This window comes from Tripterygium wilfordii, chromosome 1 (genome assembly GCF_013401445.1).
Source record: "Tripterygium wilfordii isolate XIE 37 chromosome 1, ASM1340144v1, whole genome shotgun sequence".
NCBI lineage: Eukaryota > Viridiplantae > Streptophyta > Magnoliopsida > Celastrales > Celastraceae > Tripterygium > Tripterygium wilfordii.
The window spans coordinates 3161788-3180845 of record NC_052232.1 but is presented as its reverse complement, the minus strand read 5'-3'; the positions used below and the strand labels follow the sequence as shown (position 1 = coordinate 3180845).

The 19058-nt window shown below is 34.6% G+C and overlaps 1 protein-coding gene and 1 long non-coding RNA gene across 2 annotated transcripts; one reads left to right on the top strand and one right to left on the bottom strand.

The window, feature by feature from the left end:
* Window positions 1–9501: 9501 nt before the first annotated feature.
* LOC119995468 (receptor-like protein 35) lies at window positions 9502–15188 on the top strand. Its single transcript, XM_038841983.1, has 7 exons — window positions 9502–9507; window positions 9588–9638; window positions 9741–9750; window positions 10491–10555; window positions 10699–10783; window positions 11630–14686; window positions 14874–15188. The coding sequence occupies exons 1-6, from the start codon at window positions 9502–9504 to the stop codon at window positions 14665–14667; spliced, it is 3255 nt and encodes a 1084-aa protein (XP_038697911.1). The 3' UTR covers window positions 14668–14686; window positions 14874–15188.
* Window positions 15189–16927: 1739 nt separating this feature from the next.
* Window positions 16928–18015, bottom strand: LOC119982181. Its single transcript, XR_005464309.1, has 2 exons — window positions 17693–18015; window positions 16928–17517 (listed from the first exon to the last, which is right to left on the bottom strand). It is a non-coding gene; the product is annotated as an uncharacterized LOC119982181 (long non-coding RNA).
* Window positions 18016–19058: the final 1043 nt, after the last annotated feature.

The following is a 19058-nucleotide window of genomic DNA, read 5'->3' as shown; positions in this document are numbered from 1 at the left end:
GACAACTTAATTGTAAAAAGGTCATGGACATTTTTAAAATTGTAAAAAAGTACAATTTAAGGGTAATTTGGTCATCTGACTTAAGATATTTTTTTGTTTATACCTACAATACCCTCCTTCTTCTTCTTCTTCTTCTTCTTCTCCCTCCAACTATCCAACTTCCTCTCTTTCTCTCCTTCTTCTCTACTAAAAGTTATCTCCTTCTTTCTCTTCTTCTTCTTCTTCTTCTTCTTCTTCTTGTTCTCGATCTGAATTTGTTCTTCGTTGCCTTCTTCTCCGTTTTTGGTCGAGTTTCTCCTCTCTTCATCGCCTTCTTCGCCGTTGCTCAATCTGGACTGCGTTGAGTTGCTCTGCCTTGTTTTTGACAGATCTGGACGATGCTTCGTTGTTCAATCTGGGCTGTGCTTTGTTTTTTTGCAGATCTGAACTCTGGTTCGTTTTTTGCAGAGATGTATCACTATAGTATCACCATAGTATCACCAACACCAAAAAATCACTAAAATGATACAATGAAACTAGTATGCATACTTCATCTTCCTAATTACTTTTCCTTTCTTGATTTTATTTTCTTGGTTACCTCTCTTATTCGTTTTGGAAAAACATTTACAAGTGCAGAGATGTATCACTATAGTATCACCAACACCAAAAATTCATTAAAATGATGTAATTGAACCAATATGTATACTTCTTCCTAATCACTTTTCCTTTCTTGGTTTTCTTTTCTTGGTTTGTACATCTCTTGCTCGTTTTGAAAAAACATTTACAGCTGCAGAGATGTATCACTATAGTATCACTAACACCAAAAATTCACTAAAATGACATAATTGAACTAGAAAGATATGTAATGCAATCAAATTTACATTCTAACATTTATATCATCATTTTATAAGCAAAAGATATAAATTGAACACTAAATTGGATCTTCTATTTAAAAGTATCACTATTGTATCACAATTCGTGGAGAGAGAAAATCAAATTTGAGGTTATTTTGGTAAAAGATGATCCCAGTGTACTTTTTTAAAAGGATGTTTTAGTGATTGCACTTTTTTACAATTAAGTATAATCTGGTATACCGGCCTCCAAAAGTCCCATCATTAAAAGAATATTTTAAGAGGCCCATTCGGATCTTATTTCTTCTTCTTTGGAGCCCATTCGGATCTTGCATTTAGTTTTAATTTTGTGTCTTAATTCACACACAGATGACAGATCCTGTCTAAGTTAATTTAAAAACAAATAAAAATAATTAGAGGTCATAATCTTCATAGACAGATCCTGCACATCTTTGGTCAACTGTCATGTGAGGTAGCACTTGCTCTCGTCTCCACTAATCTCAAACAATTCCTTGGTCATTAAGGAAAATTAGATAACAACTAAATTTTATAATTGAATGAAGAAGACAATAGAATAATAAACGACAACTATTTTATGGTGGTTCGACAGTCGGTCTATATCTAATCTCTAAAGCCCTTTGTGGCTATATTTTCTTATTGCTTGATTTATCTTATACAGAGTTGTGCGGTTGAGGAAATCAATCAATCAAATCCCTAATCAAAGTGCTACATATTTTTATTACTTGATTTATATTATACAAGGTTGTGCGGGTAAAGAAATCAATCAATCACATTAGGTATTTGGTTCATAATTGAATCAACGTGAGTGTGAGCATGAAGATCCTTCTTTGACCCACTAGACCTTCACTCCATAAAGTATTCAAAGCATATACTTTACTTTGCTTTCTTCTAATCTGTTAACATACATTACATGTGCACTAACAGCAGGATAAAAGCAACATCAAGGATATATAATTTGCTAAGTTTTGGTGCATAATGTTCATCGATGTGATGCTATCAAAGTTTCCCAATTATGATGCAGACACCACCATAATTGGAAGAGAAAGGCAAGTCAAAGACTCAGGCATGCATAACTTGGCTTAAAGTTTGTTTGCAATGAATGGTATTTCCATATTGATGTTGTTTATGAGGTTACAATCACACAAAGTCAAGTGTTAAATGATGCATCTCGTCAATAAAGAGAGTGAAATAATTTGCTTTGAATACATGGCTTCATCTTCAATACAAGTCCAGTATGAAATGTATGTTTCAACTAAGCCACATGCTTGCATTTTGAAATGTCTCAATCAATTTTTTTGTTTGGGATTCAAATAATATTTTCCCACATCGAGAAATTATTTTAGTATATCTACTTAATATGGCTTTACAGAGTCCTGTAATTTTTCATATGATACAAAACATGATCATCAATCAACTATGGCAAAGTACTTTGCTCTCCAATAGTGTAAATCTAGTTAATTTCTCATGTTACAATCAAAGTTTATTTTAATAGAAAGGCTTGGTGAATGATATTAAGAATCTTAGAAAATCCTAATTGACAATCTAAAACAATGACTCATTGACTAAGAGTTGGGCCAACTTGGCTTAAAATTTCTTTGCAATGAACGGTATTTTCAAATTGATGTTGTTTACGCGTTACAATCACACATGATATATAACTTTCACAAATTCAAGAGTATTAAATGGTGCATTTCACTACTAAAGATAGAGACGGCAAAAGCTAGCAAAAAAAACTTAAAGATCGGGGCGAGAATTTTCTTTAACCCCAAATTTGGGTAACACGTTTGACAAGACATTTCTGTAACCCCAAATACAAGTTCCATGAAATGTCTATTTCCAAGAATTAAACATGGGACATCTAAGTTGCACACCTGCAACTCTACCATTGAATCACATGCTTGCCTTTTGAAATACTTGTCCATTTTATTTTTTAGGGATTTAACTAATATTTTCTCACACTCGAGAATTTTTTTTTAGTATATCTAGTTAATATGGCATGACAGAGTCCTGTAAAGATGACTCAAAACATGATCAACCATAACAAAGTGATTTGGCCTTCAACAGTTTAAGGACATGCAATTGAACCAATCAAACTTTCTTTTAATAGAATAAATGATATTAAGAATTTTAGCAAGTTCTAATTAATGATCCAAAACAATGACTCATCGCCTAAGACTTCAGCCGGTCCTTGTTTCCTAGTTTTTGAATTATTGATGTTTAGTGCTCTAGTTCTGACAACAAGCTGTAATCAAGGTTGTCGAAATTAGGATCTTATGTAAGATCGGTGGAAGGTATGCAAAATCGAATCGTGAAATCGTAAGATTTTATAAAATTTAAAAAATAAATGTAAAATAATATAATTATTTATTTCTAAATAAATAATTAACATGATATAATATACTATAGTTTATAGGTAATAAAAAGTTCAAAAATGTGATTATTATTTATTTATATACATGTTAATATTTCATAAAATTGTAATTTTTTAAGACCTCCAGAGAACTATGAAAAACAAACACAATAATTGTGCACGATTATATTATGTTAATAAATTAGAACCAATTTTTCAACAAAAACTACGATTAGAAACATAAGCACATGATTAGTAGACCACAACCCATGAGCCCATGACTCCATATGTCTATTAAGGTTAAAATCGGTAAAATCGGTAAGATCGGGTAAAATCATAAGGTAAGATCGATGGATTTTATCAATTTTGGGATTTTACATCGATTCAAATCGTTTTGGTTACCTAAGATCGTAAGAGCGTACGATTTTACGATCAAAATCGGGATTTTGACAACCATGGCTGTAATGTATATTGAAGACTTTTCTAAGTCATGAGTCTTCAAATAGATATTTCATTCGATGAATCTAGTATTTTTTTTGTCATTTGTCAATCGCTTGTATGTTCTTAGGATAGTGATCATGAAAGGATAAGATAACTTTGCGATTAAGGGTTATCTTTTGAAACGAATGGTATTCACACAACATAAACTTAGGCATGCACCACTTGGTTTAAAGTTTGTTTGTAATGAATGGTGTTTTTAGATTGATGATGTTTAAGAAGTTATAATCACACAAAGTCAAGAGTGTTAAATGGTACATTTCGTCACTAAAGAGACAACAAAAACAACTTAAAAAGACTTTGGCAAGACTTCTCTTTAACCCTAAATTTGCTTGGTAAGATTTTTTTCTATATAATATAACCTCAAATTTGGGTAAGACATTTTTGACCCCAAATTTGAGGTTCATTAATTTATATCTTTGACGTCATTTGCTTTCGATACACGGCTGTATTGTCAATACAAGACTTATGAAATATCTTTTTCTAGGAATTCAACTGTGCAACTCTATCGCTGAGCTATATGTTCATCTTTTGAAATATCCGAATCAAATTTTTTTGTTTGGGATTCAGGTAATATTTTCTCACATCTGCAAACATGCTTTTTTAGTAAATCTAGTTAATATGGCGTGACAGATTCCTGTACCTTTTCAGATGACTACAAACATGATCATGCATCAACCATGACAAAGTACTTTGGCCTTTTGACTGTTTAAAGTACATCTAGTTAATGTGATATACTAATTTCTCATGTTACAAACAAGGTTTCTTATAATATAAAGGCTTGGTCAATGACATTAACTGTTGGAAAAGTTATATGTTAATGGAGGTAATAAAAGATGAAAAAATTAGAACAACTTCAAGGCGCGTAATCGCTTTCTTTTAGACAAATTTCTCTCCCTTTGATAGGTATCACAAGTGCACCGGGTATACGAGAAAATGTCTTTAGGATACAATGAAGTTTTCTAGCTTGTGGTTGATCTTTGAAGATAGCACTATCCAAAGCAACCCAAGAACACTCTTTATGGTAACTCTTGATGATGTATCTTTTTCTCATATCTAGAATGGTTGTGGTAATGCTATTATATAGATATTCAACCATTGCCTAAGCACCTTTTCAATTTGAATAAAAAAAAAAAAAAAAACTGTTTAAGACAAATAACTTCCAAGGAGTTTTGTATTCATTGGTTGTGTCTATTCAATGCAAAAAACTACTTTAAACTTCCATGTGAAAAACATTAAATTATTTGAAAATATCCAACAATCCTCCCCTATTTTCAAAATATATGTATATATTATTTAAAAAAAAATTGAAATACAATAGTATACATCATCAACAGAGTAAGTACATAGGTGATAAGTGTCTTTTGGACTTGAACTTTCACTTAGCATAAACAAGTCAAAGCTTTATCAAGGTGCTATGGTGTACGAATCTTGAACCAAGGACCCTTGTAGATAAGCCGGAATTGTCATACATACTCAGTTCTGAATTTAAGAGTGTTCTTTTACTTTGCACGCTTGTCACCTTGTGCTATATCCTAATTTCGAGAGTGCTCTAGAATATGGTCAATTTATTCATAGGAAGCGGCCTCACTTCCACACTCTCATAGGTAAATTCTCTTAGGTGAATCTGCGAATCACCCTTAAAGAATTAATTAAGGATTTTAATCCATCCTCTAACATGCAGATACCGACACTAAATCAAATTTAGGATATGAGGCAAGCCAAATAATAGTGTCATGCTAAACCAATCTTTTAGTTTGTTTGTACCCATTGAATTTAGACTATAATTTCAAGTCTGAAGTTGGGTTTCCACTAAACATGGTTGAATTTCATATAGACCGCAACCCCATTCCTTTAGATGTCTTTAAGATCATCTCTCTTGATAGACTTTTTGTCAAAGGATCAGCTAAATTTGCTTTTGACTGTATATAAGCAACAGTAATTACTCCCTTCTTGAGCAATTGTCTCAAACTTTGATGTCTAAGACTTATATGCCTTGACTTTCCGTTATAACTCTTATTTGAGACTGTATATATTGTTGACTGATTATCACAACTAATCATCACTGCTGGAGTAGGCTTTTTCCAGAGTGGTACATCTTCAAGTAAATTTTTAAGCCATTCAGCTTCTTTAGATGCATTAGCTAATGCAATGAATTCTGCCAACATAGTTGAATCAGAAACACAAGTCTGCTTCTTGGAACTCCAAGACACGGCAGCACCTCCCATTGTGAATATCCAGCTAGTTGTGGATTTAGAGTTAGATTCCATATTATTCCAACTTACATCGCTATATGCTTCTAATACAGCGGGATAGCCTTGATAATGTAATCCATAATCCATAGTTTTCTTCAGATAACAAAGAACTCTAGAAATAGCTTTCCAATGTTCTTCACCTGGGTTACTTGTAAATCTACAAAGCATGCCTACAGCATATGCTATATCGGGTCTTGTGCAATTCATTGCATACATAAGACTCCCTACTACACTAGCATATTCCAATTGAGATTTACAACGTCCATTATTTTTCATTAACTTGATATTTGGATCCATAGGGGTGGAGGCTGGTTGATAGTCATAATGACTGAACCGCTTAAGTAATTTTTCAATGTAATGATACTGTGAAAGTACCAATCCATTATCTTTTCTTAGGATTTTAATTCCTAAGATCACTTCAGCCTCTCTAAGATCTTTCATATCAAAGTTAGATGACAAAAAAGATTTAGTCTCTTCTACACAAGCAAGGTTGGTACCAAAAAGAAGCATATCATCTACGTAAAGACATATAATCACAACATTAGTATCACATTTATAATACACACATTTATCAGCATCAATAATGTTAAAACCATAAGATAAAATTACATTGTCAAATTTCTCATGCCATTGCATTGGTGCTTGCTTCAGACCATAAAGAGATTTAACAAGTTTACATACTTTCTTTCCATGGTTTGGAAGAACAAATCCCTCTGGTTGTTCCATATAAATCTCCTCCTCTAAATCACCATTTAAGAAAGCTGTTTTTACGTCCATTTGATGGACAACTAGTTGATGAATAGATGCAAGAGAGATTAGTATAGTACTCGAATTGTAGCAATTCGAGCTACTGGAGCATAAGTATCAAAATAGTCTATTCCTTGCCTTTGTTTGAACCCTTTAGCAACTAACCTTGCCTTGAATTTGTTAATTGAACCATCAGGATTCAGTTTCTTCTTAAAAATCCACTTGCACCCAATGGCTTTAGATCCAGGCGGTAAGTCAGATAATACCCAAGTTTTATTTGACAACAAAGAATTCATTTCATCATTAATTGCTTCCTTCCAAAAGAGGGCATCTCTAGAATTCATTGCTTCAAAATAAGTTTTGGGTTCATCTTCAATATTCACGACAAACAAGGTTTTATCCTTGATTTCATGTCTATTCCTTTCAACAAGATAGACTAAAAAATCTGGACCAAATGATTTTTCAGCCCGAGGTCTTTTACTTCTCCTTGGCTCAATGTCTGTAGAAGTATTTGGATCATAATCCTCCGTAGGAGAATTCTCCAAATTAGGAACACTAGAATTTTGACTTTTGCCATCTAAGTTGGGAATAGAAGGACTAGATTTAAAAAGATGTTCGTAAAATTCTACATCTACAGATTCAAAAATTTCATGAGATTCCAAGTTATAAAATCTATAAGTAGAACTATGTAAAGAATAACCAATAAAAACACACTTGTAAGTCTTATTTCCTAACTTTGGTCTTTTTAGGCCAGGTTTTCTTACATAAGCAATACAACCCCATACCTTAAGACGATTAAGACTTGGTTTACGATTAAACCAAATTTCGTAAGGAGTTATATTCTTCTTCTTCAATGGAATTCTATTCAAGATATAACAAGCAGATAATATTGCTTCTCCCCAAAATGAAAGTGACAATCCGGAACTAAGTAACATGGCATTTACCATTTCAGTTAAAGTCCTATTTTTTCTTTCGGCAATTCCATTTTGTTGTGGCGTATAAGGAGCCGTAACTTGATGGATTATGCCATGAGTTTCACAAAATTTTGTAAACTCACTTGGGTAATATTCACTACCCCGGTCGGTTCTAAGGACTTTAATCTTACGGTTAAGTTGAGTTTCAACTTCCGCCTTGAAGATTTGAAAATTTTCAAATACTTCACTTTTAGCTTTTAAAAGATAAACATATGCATATCTTGAACAGTCATCTACGAAGGTTAAGAAGTATTTGTTACCTCCCCTTGATTCACTATTTTTCAAGTCACAAACATCACTATGTACAATGTCAAGTAACTCAGAAGTTTGATCTATAGATTTAAAAGACTTTCTAGTTATCTTGGCTTGTACACATATTTGACATTTAGTATGATTAAAATCATGGCAATTAGAAATTAATCCTAAATTTGACATATTCTTGATGCTACCATAATTAACATGTCCTAGCCTATTATGCCATAAAGAAATAGAATTCACAATATAAGAAGAAGAGGTACTTTCTATTAAATTCAATTTAATCATGCCATTACAAGAATATCCCTTCCCAATGAATACCCCATTCTTGGACAAGATAAACTTGTCTGATTCATACATCAGTTTGAAACCCCTCGTATTGAGCAAGTCCCCAGATACTAGATTTTTGCTCATATCAGGTACATAAAATACATTGACAAGAGTAACAATTTTTCTTGATGTGAACTTCAATTCAACAGAGCCTTTGCCAACAACTTTTGTGCGAATCCCATTTGCCATTGTGACCTCCAAAATTCTATCACTAGATTCTTCATAAGTCTTGAAAAGACTACGGTCCTTGCAAAAATGGATAGTTGCCCCTGTATCCATCCACCATCCACCATCAATGCCAACTGAATTTGCTTCAATCACTGTAGCAACTAGTGCTTCATCTTCTACCAAATTTACTTTGGCTTTTGTCTCTTTCTTGTGATGGCGACAATCACGAATATGATGGCCCGGCTTGTTGCAGAAAAAACAATTTCCTTTCTTCTTGTTTTTGGCACTTTGCTTCTTGAATTTCTTATCATTCTTAGGCTTAAGTTTGGCGTTGGACTTATCTTCCTCAACCATATTTGCCTTTGAATGATGATTCTCCACTAACTCATCACTTTTCTCACGGATGCGAGAGTCTTCTTCTATGCGAAGGTGTCGAAGTAGAGATTCTAAAGTATGATTTTTCTCATCATGCTTAAGTTTCTTCTTATAGCCATTCCAAGAAGAAGGTAATTTAGCAATAATCACCCCTACTTGAAAATCTTCTCCAAGAGTAATTTCAGCATTTTTAAGATCACTAACAATAAGTTGAAGTTCATGTACTTGTGCAAGAACTGACTTATCATTAGTCATTTTAAAATCAACATAATTCCCAATTAAAAACTTACGATTACTTGCCTCTTCAATGCGGTATTTGTTCTCTAATGCAGCCCACAATTCTTTGGCGGTCGATATGGTACGATGTGCGCTATACACTGAGTTGGAGAGAGCATTGAGTATGTGGCCTCGACATAGAAATTCATCCTCCTTCCATTTGCGTCGTTTGTTCATCATTTCTTCGGTATCTTTGTCTGATGGTTCAGCAATTTGCTCCGCATCGTCACCAATGATGTAAGCCAATTTGAGAGTGGTGAGGAAAAACAACATCTTCTCTTGCCACCTTGTAAAATTTTGGCCATCAAAACGATCAAGGCGAACAAGATCTTGATTCATAACTCTAATGGATTGAGAAACAGAACCCTCTATTTCAACAGAAAAGAACTTTGTCTAAAAATTGTTGGAAAAGTTATATGTTAATGGAGGTAATAAAAGATGAAAAAATTAGAACAACTTCAAGGCGCGTAATCGCTTTCTTTTAGACAAATTTCTCTCCCTTTGATAGGTATCACAAGTGCACCGGGTATACGAGAAAATGCCTTTAGGATACAATGAAGTTTTCTAGCTTGTGGTTGATCTTTGAAGATGCACTATCCAAAGCAACCCAAGAACACTCTTTATGGTAACTCTTGATGATGTATCTTTTTCTCATATTTAGAATGGTTGTGGTAATGCTATTATATAGATATTCAACCATTGCCTAAGCACCTTTTCAATTTGAATAAAAAAAAAAAAAAAAAACTGTTTAAGACAAATAACTTCCAAGGAGTTTTGTATTCATTGGTTGTGTCTCTTCAATGCAAAAAACTACTTTAAACTTCCATGTGAAAAACATTAAATTATTTGAAAATATCCAACATTAACTGGGCATTTGATTGGTGCTTTGAGGGAGTAAATGAGGGTGGGATTAAATTTTTTTTTCTTTTTTTTTACAAATGGATACACTGTAGCTTCTTAGGCCATCCCTCCGGCCTGGTCCTTTGTTAAGATAGTGTTGTGTGGAAGAAAAGGATCTAAACTTCTTTATCACTTAAAATTTTGAAATTTGTATTTGTAAGGTCATCCGACTATTAATATATTTTGAGCAATTGAACATATTTGAAAGGCAATGTTTTTTTGTTGATACATAAATGATGCAAGTCTAGAGAGTGAACTCTTTTCTTCTTTTTTTTAAAAAGGAGAGGGGGATTCGAACCTTAGTCACCAGAATGATATCATCCTTACAACTCCAACTAGTGGCTCGGGTGTGTCTAGAGAGTGAACTAAATGTTGGAATTGATCAATAAAATTGGACTCTAGTTAGATTAGAATTAGTAATTCGAATTTGACTAGGATTAGGTTTTGTACAAGTGTATAAATCTGGTTTCTAGGTTTATTTAATTCTAATTCTTATTGTTTGTTTCTCTAGGTTTAGAGAGCCGGCTAAGAGGGAGAGAGAGTAAGGGTGGGGGAATTCTTGTGGTTTATCTCTCGGTATATCTCTTAGGGGTTCGAATATGGGTTCAAGGGTGTGAGAATATAAGAAGTTTAAGATGTAGAATCTTAGAGGGGATAGGTTGAATTGAGACTTATAGAAAATCTCTAGGGTTCTTGAGCTCTTGTGTTTTCTTGGGTAGAGAAAGGTCACTGAGAATATGATTGTAAAAATTTCATATAGTGAAAGCTTCTCTGGTTGTCTGGTTGTCTCTGACAACACCTGTGGTTTTTTTTTCGATTTTGGAGTTTTCCACTTAAATCTTGTGTTTGTTGATTGTGTTATCTCAAGTTCAATTTCTCTTTGGTTTGGTTTGTTGATAGTTCTTTAGCAAGGATCCTGAGGTTAATTCTCCAACACTGAACAGGTCTGCCATCACATGCAACACTAGAGCAAGCGATGAAACTATATTAAGACAAATTTATGTATAAAAAAAACCATATTTTGCAGCTAAGAAATGCAATTTTCTCCATACAATGAATAGTTTTAATGGAATAAGGACTTGGTGAATGATTCATTGACTGAGAATGGGAGATAGCCTGGTTGGTCAGGTTGTCTGCTCAGGACCTTGAGGTCCAGGGCTCTATTCTCATCAGGAGGGTTTGGGATTTGGGTAGTTTTCCATCGCTGTGGTGGCCTTCATGCCCCTCGGGCATTGGCTTAGCGTGTGTGTGGCCTGTGGACCTTTAAAAAAAAAAATGATTCATTGACTTATTGACCAAGACTTCTCTTAACAAATAGTTTCTCAATTATTGATGTTCAGTGCTTTAGTTCTGAAACCAAGCTATAATGCATATTGAAGACTTTCCCTATAAATAGTCTTCTCCTCTTGTTCTAATAGTTGCACCATTCACCTCTAAAACTTCATTTACTCTACCGAATTGTGATATTGATGGGGCAATACAGTCGGGTCCTCTACTTTCTCTTCTTTTGTGTGTGTCTAAAGTTTTGTTCTTCATCGTTATTTCCCTCCTTTTCAGCCAACACGTCACTGCAGCTTTGCTCCCATTATGATAGACTTGCCTTGATCGAATTCAAAAGCAACTTTTCACTAAACATTAATGCTTCCTTAGATTGTCCAACTTCTTATCCAAAGACCAAGTCATGGAAGGAAGGTAGAGATTGTTGTTCTTGGGATGGTGTTACTTGTGATACTGTCACTGGTCAAATAATTGGCCTCGAGCTCAGTTGCAGTTTGCTTCATGGCTCTCTATCTTCTAACAATAGCCTCTTCCGACTTTCACACCTCCAAAAACTCAATCTTGCTGGTAATTGTTTTAGTGATTCAAAGATATCTTCCGAGTTTCGTGAGGCTTATAATGATTTTAATGGTTCAAAGATATCTCCCAAGTTTGGTTTGTTTAAGAGTTTAACACATCTCAATCTCTCCTATTCTTGCTTTTTAGGTGAAGTCCCACCTGAAATCTCTCACCTCTCCAACCTCATTTCCCTTGATATTTCTTATAATCAGTTGATGATTGAAGATCTTTCCCTTAAGAGATTTGTGCAAAATTGTTCACTACTTAAACAACTTCTCTTCGTGGGTGTGAACTTGTCATCCATTGATACAAATTCTTTGATGAATCTCTCATCTTCTTTGACAGATGTAAGATTCAAATATTGTCGATTGCAAGGGAAGTTCCCAAGCAGCATTCTTTACTTGCCGCACCTACGCGTACTCGATTTATCATATAATGTTCAACTCAACATTCATTTGCCAAAGTCTAACTGGAGTAGTCCTCTCCAAGAACTGCATTTTGCTGATGTGCCTTTCACAGGGGATCAGCTGCCTGAATCAATTGGTGATTTGAATTCCTTGAAGCAATTGACTATTGGAGGATGTGATTTCGCAGGGTCAATTCCAGCGAGAATTGGCAACCTACTGCAACTCACTCATTTTCAAGGTGCGAACAACAATTTCAATGGTAGAATCCCATCATCACTAACAAATCTCTCAAAGCTAGAAGTGTTGCCGCTTTACAGCAATAAGCTGGTTGGTCCTCTTCCTAATTTTTCGAATCTATCAAAATTAGTTATGCTAGATTTATATTCGAATTTGCTCAATGGAACCATACAATCAGTTTTATACAACATACCTTCTTCATTGCATTCTTTGGATCTCTCATACAATCAATTCACTGGTCCTATCAATGAATTCCAATTCCAATCTCTTGAGAGACTTTATTTGGGTGGTAACAAGCTGGTTGGTCCTCTTCCTAATTTTTCGAATCTATCAAAATTAGGTACGCTAGATTTATCTTGGAATTCGCTCAATGGAACCATACAATCAGTTTTATACAACTTACCTTCTTCATTGCATTCTTTGGATCTCTCATACAATCAATTCACTGGTCCTATCAATGAATTCCAATTCCAATCTCTTGAGAGACTTTATTTGGGTGGTAACAAGCTGAATGGTTATGTTCCAAGCTCAATCTTTAATCTTGTTAACGTCACACGGCTTGATCTGTCATCGAGTAGCTTTAGCGGTACCTTGGATGCATCCATGTTCTCAAAACTCAAAAATCTTCGATTGCTTGACCTTTCAGATAACGATATCTCGTTCACCACCAACACAATTGTCAATCACACATTCCCCAATAATCTGTGGGGTTTGTATCTTGCTTCTTGTAATGTAACTGAATTCCCCTACTTCTTAAGAGACTTGAAACATCTAGAGCAGCTAGACCTTTCCAATAATAGACTTTACGGCCAAGTTCCTGAATGGTTGTTGGAAGTGGGGATTGATACATTATCTTATCTGAATCTTGCCAACAACTCTTTCACTGGTATTAAAGAAATTCCATGGAAGTCTCTTTCCATTCTTGACCTTCACTCTAACTTGCTCCAAGGATTGCTACCATTTCCAGTCAAAATGGAGGCGGAAGCAATCTACCTGATCTCAAACAATAATTTGACAGGAGAGATACCTTCTTTGATTTGCAATACTCGTATGAGATATCTTGACCTTTCAAACAATAGCTTTTCCGGAACTATTCCTCCATGCTTCAGAAACATAAGCCAAGGTCTTGAGGTTCTCAATTTACGGAAGAATACATTCAGTGGCAAAATTCTGGATATTTTTGATGAAGGATGTGGATTACTTTCTCTCAACCTCAACGGCAATCAACTGAAAGGGCCTCTGCCAAGATCACTAGTGAATTGCAAAAGTTTGGAACTTCTAGACCTTGGCAACAACCGAATAAATGACACATTCCTTCATTGGTTGAAAAATCTCTCAGAACTGCAAGTTCTTATCCTAAAGAACAACAGTTTTCATGGTTCTATACAAGATTGCAAGGACTCTCATTGTTTCTCCAAGTTACAAATCTTGGATATCTCAAACAATGAGCTTTGTGGTCCTTTGCCAGTCAGATATTTTGAGAATCTGCAGGCCATGATGAAAACTGAAGAAGATACAGGTGATAGGAAATATTTAGGGGCAAACATTTCTTTATATCATGATTCTGTGTTTGTGGTCATGAAAGGGCAAGAGTATCAATTAGTTAGAATAATAACAACATTCAAGACCTTAGATTTCTCAAACAACAAGTTTCAAGGAGAGATTCCTGACATCATTGGAAAGCTTACTTATATCAAAGGCCTCAACATTTCATATAACAACATTGGAGGTGGCATCCCGCCGTCTTTGGGAAATTTGAGAAATCTTGAATGGTTAGACCTCTCTTCAAACAGGCTTACAGGGAAGATTCCAGAACAATTGAAAGGTCTAACATTTCTTTCACAGTTAAACCTCTCCCATAACAACCTCGTTGGACCCATACCCCAGAGCACGCAGTTCAACACATTTGACAATAGTTCCTATGAAGGGAATAAAGGGTTGTGTGGATTTCCATTATCAAAAACTTGTGGCAATAATGGTGCTCCACCACAATCACAACCATTGTCTGGTGAAGAGGATGATTCTGGAAGTGAGTTTGATTGGAAGATCATAATGATGGGTTACAGTTCTGGACTAGTTATGGGATTGTCTTTGGGATATATCGTGTTCATAACAGGAAAACCAAAATGGTTATTGATGCTCGTTGAAGGAAGATGGCTTAAGCAGGTGAAGAGGCCAAACAAAAGACAAAGAAGAAGAAGTAGCTAGAATGTGGAAGCTATGATCAGTGAGTATTTCATCTTATATTTATATTAAAATATGTTGTTGCTCTTATGGTTAGATTATTAGCATGTCTTTATGTGTATTCTATAACTTCTAGAGTTTTCAGTAAATTCTCTCCTTTTGTTTTGTATTTTTAGGGAAGCAAAGCAGCTTATCGGAGTAAATTCTCTCCTTTTGTTTTGTATTTTTAGGGAAGCAAAGCAGCTTATCGGATTGAAATAGAGAGGAAGCCATTTTCAGTAGGAAGAAGTTGTGTCAAAACTGCTCTGGCTTTGTTCTGTCAAAAAGAGAAATCCTTTTTCTATATGAAATGATATGCTACATGTTCTTCAAGTAAATCTTTCACTTATTGTAATAGCTAGGTGTAATAATTCCAGTGTAACTGAATTTCAGTTTGTTTACTGGATCATGAAATCACTAATAGTTCATGCATATGCTTGTTCATCATTTCATTTGCCTTCTTTGTTTTTCGTTTTGTTTTGCTCTTGATGCAGTAAATCAATTGATATTTCCAATTCATTTGATTCTTCAATCATGGCCAATGTACGTTTTTCACTCCATGTATGTGAAAATTTGGTGATCTTTCTCAATATTCCTCTTGATTTCAATCATGGTCAGTGTACGTTTTCTAAAATGTGCAACCATCTCTTGTTTCTGATGCAAGATGGCTACTGGAAATGAAAGCCATCCTACGTCAGAAACAAGAGATTGTTTTCAATTTCATGTAATAAGAACCAAATCAAAACCGCCCTAATCAAGAAAATCAGAAAATCTAAAGCCCTAATTCCATCGGCAAATGACAAAGAATAATTGGTAATCCAAGCGTATACACAAATTTTTACTTGCGCTGTCGAGCGGAAAACAAAGATTAGGCGGCTTTGATGTTTTTGGCGACCGATGGGGTAATGCGACTGTTAAACCCTAATTCGTTGGTAAATGATTGTTGATTGGAAAGCGAGAAAGTTGAGGGAAGGGAAAATGGAAGAGGGAGCAAGGCGGGAAACTCGGATAGATTTTACGGGTAGTCTAGTAATTTCGTCGACTTTATATATTTTACGGTTTTTACCTAGTCAAGCAAAACTGACTTGTCATAATCAATGGGGGTAAAAATTAAACCAAAAATAAACAAGGAGGCTCGGATGAAGTTAAGATGCAGACGGCGACCATTTGAGGGCGCCATTGAATACATTTTCTTCTATTTCATATTATTCTATCCAAGTAAGTGCGCGAGTGAAGCAGAGGCTAAGGCCTTGTAAAAAGAAAAAAGAACAAAAAACCATATAAAAATACCAAGGCCTTATTATGCGATAAATTGCTTTCTAATAGATAGTGTCGAAACACCAAGCACTGGTGTGACCATATTTGGCTCTGCTGTCGAATTAACACAGTAGACAGGTGTCAAAATTAATTTTAACCCAAATGGGACATCACTGTAGGTAATGCCCTAAAACAGTTGTTATAGGATGATAAGATGAAAGGCTACACAAGCATCCTCCGCCGTTGATAGGGTAGACAAAACACAGAAATACCAGCAACTATAACAATCATAGATCTGCCATGTCAGTTTTCATGGCATATACTACAGTCTATAGAGACTGGATTATTCCAAGATATAAAATAAAAAATATTAACGTGATTAATTCACAAACCCCCACCACATACTTCAAATGTAAATTCACGCAAACCCTGTTTACATAGCCTTAAAACTATGACACAGAGACCACAAAACAAAAGCTGCTGTCTTCCACGACAACCCTATTTAAAACAGTGACTTGTACAATGTAAACCATGTTACTATATATCTGCAATTGTAAAAATGTGAGAATCACTAAGTAATGAACAGACAAATACATTATATTCGACACGAGACATTAAGTTTACAGGACTCTGAGTTATGCAAAAATCTGAACCTAGGTTTATTCAAAGTTCAAGAGAAAAGTTGCAAAAAAAGTAGAGATATGCATGCCAAGTAAAAATGTCGCCCATCATTAATTGTGCATTTAAATAAAAGTTTGTGAATACTACTAGCTTTCCTTGAATGTGAGTCTGAAAAGTTGCCAGTTATATTGCAGTAGTTTTTGTAACATAGGATTTAGGAGACACCAGCTTTGAACTTAAGGAGAATCAAACAATATGACTCTCAGTTAGCATGTGCATAAGCAAAGCATTTTGTTCAAGAACTGGGAAATTAAATGGATGTGCATAAAGTTTGGAACTAAGTAGGCGAGAGTAAAGAGCTACAACACATAATGAAAGCCTTATTTCTGTTGGAATCATATCAGATGTGTCCAACTTTTTTTTAAAAAAAAAAATCCAAGTAGAATGAGGCTTTGTTGCAGCTGCTTTTCGTTCAAGAACACCAATAGCTCTGACCAATGACATTTAAATGAACATAGAGAAATTTAATCGTAGGAGATGATAATACTTGTAACATACAAGAGATCCCAAAATTAATGAACCCACTGGCTTATTTACAATATGTAATTCTGCACCCCGCTCAGGAACCTCTTTTGAACTTAGCCTTGCACCTGGTTAGATTTCTTGGGTTGTTGGTGGACTAATCCTTCTTCGATTGTCCTTTTATTTGATACTTAACTAATTAACAACTCAATAACAAGATTCCGCGGCCACATGTTGATGTGGGATTATCCCGCATCGTTAAAACTGGAGTACCAAATCTAGCTTATAAATAGATCCCTCAGCAAGTTGTGAGATTATACTAGCGAGTCTCAAGCAGCAAACAATTCAACCAAAATCATGCTGTAAAATAGGCAATGATACAAACCAAAAACCCCAATATCACCAGACAATTCAACCAAAACCCCTCTATAAACCCTGTCATAAACCAACAGAATCGATGTCAAATTTCACTTATGCAAACATTCAAAAAAGTTCATAAACAAAAAAACCTAGGACCGAAGATAAGGACCAATACGTTCAAGTTAGAGCCTCAATTGCAACGCAAATACATATCATGCCAGAAAGTAGGGCAAAATCAGAGAGCGCATACCAGTAGTGCAGTAGTTAGGTTAACCCGAGAAACAGGAACGAACCCAACAATCGAATTTCTACCAGTCTCTACTTCGTAGCTCTCTGCTCTCCACTACTGTAGAGACAGAGTGAAGATTTGAGATCACAAATCTGAACAACCAACATGCTTTTAACAACAAACAAACGATGACAGGTTGCTACAGGAGTAGGGTTTGCTGCAGGAGGAGTCGAAAAAGCACAAGGAGTCTCACAGCAGACGGAGAAGAGAGGAGGAGAGGATACGATTGTGTCCGTCTCTCTGTCTCGTAGATGATGACGGAGTGGTCCGTGGTTTTAGAAAACGTCTATTTTATTCTTTTCTATATTTTCAGAAAATGAGTTTTCATTTTCTAGAAAAGGAAATTAAAAAAAAAAAACCAAATATCATCTCTATATTTTGAAAAACAGAAAATATTTAGAAAATGCCTAAACCAAACGCAATCTTAAATTTGACAATTTGTTTAGTTACGTATCTAAAACAAAAAGTGAAAATATAAATTTGATTTAAAATGATATTGTCATACAAGATGTCGTAAAGCTCTTATCTTGATGCAAATAAATTTTACTTGTGTTTATCACTTAACACACAATTATAACACTTATGCAAATAAATATTTATTATTTCTCGTGAAAATCCGCATAATACCTATTTTAACTGTGGCTTTGTGAAATAACAAATGTTATCAAAGTTAAGCTGAGGATATTTAATCAAATGACTTTAATCGTTATACATCCAGTTCAGAATACTTACTATTTTTCGGTTTAAATTACTGATCAAAGAAGAAAACAACTAATTATATAGAGTATATAATCCAAATTATTTTCCTTAAAGCAACTCCTTCTCAACCTTAGTTAAAAACACAAAAATCAATGAATGCATACACAAATTAATGAATAACCATCATAATCAGACAATGAAAATCAAAGACAAAGACAGTTGAACATATATGATGCAACAATATTTGCTTAGCTAATAAAAATAAGCTCAACCATATAATCTAAAAATATTTTATATATACCAACTAAAATATTTCATTCCACTTCACTAAGAAACCATTCCATATTCCATATAGCATTAGTTTATAACACCATTCTTCTTTAAATTTAATTAACAGTATCTTAGAGAGTATTTTTCTCATTCATTCATCAACAACTACTTGATTGTCATAGCAGAAACACATGACAAAATACAAAAGCCCTAACAAGGGAAAAGACCATTAAGGTCATCAGACAAAGAACATCACTAAAGGGCAGTACAGACAATTCAGACAAAATAAATTAAGACACATTAAATACTTAGATTAAGCTTGCAAGTCAACCATGCTCCCCCTGACTTGCAACTTTGA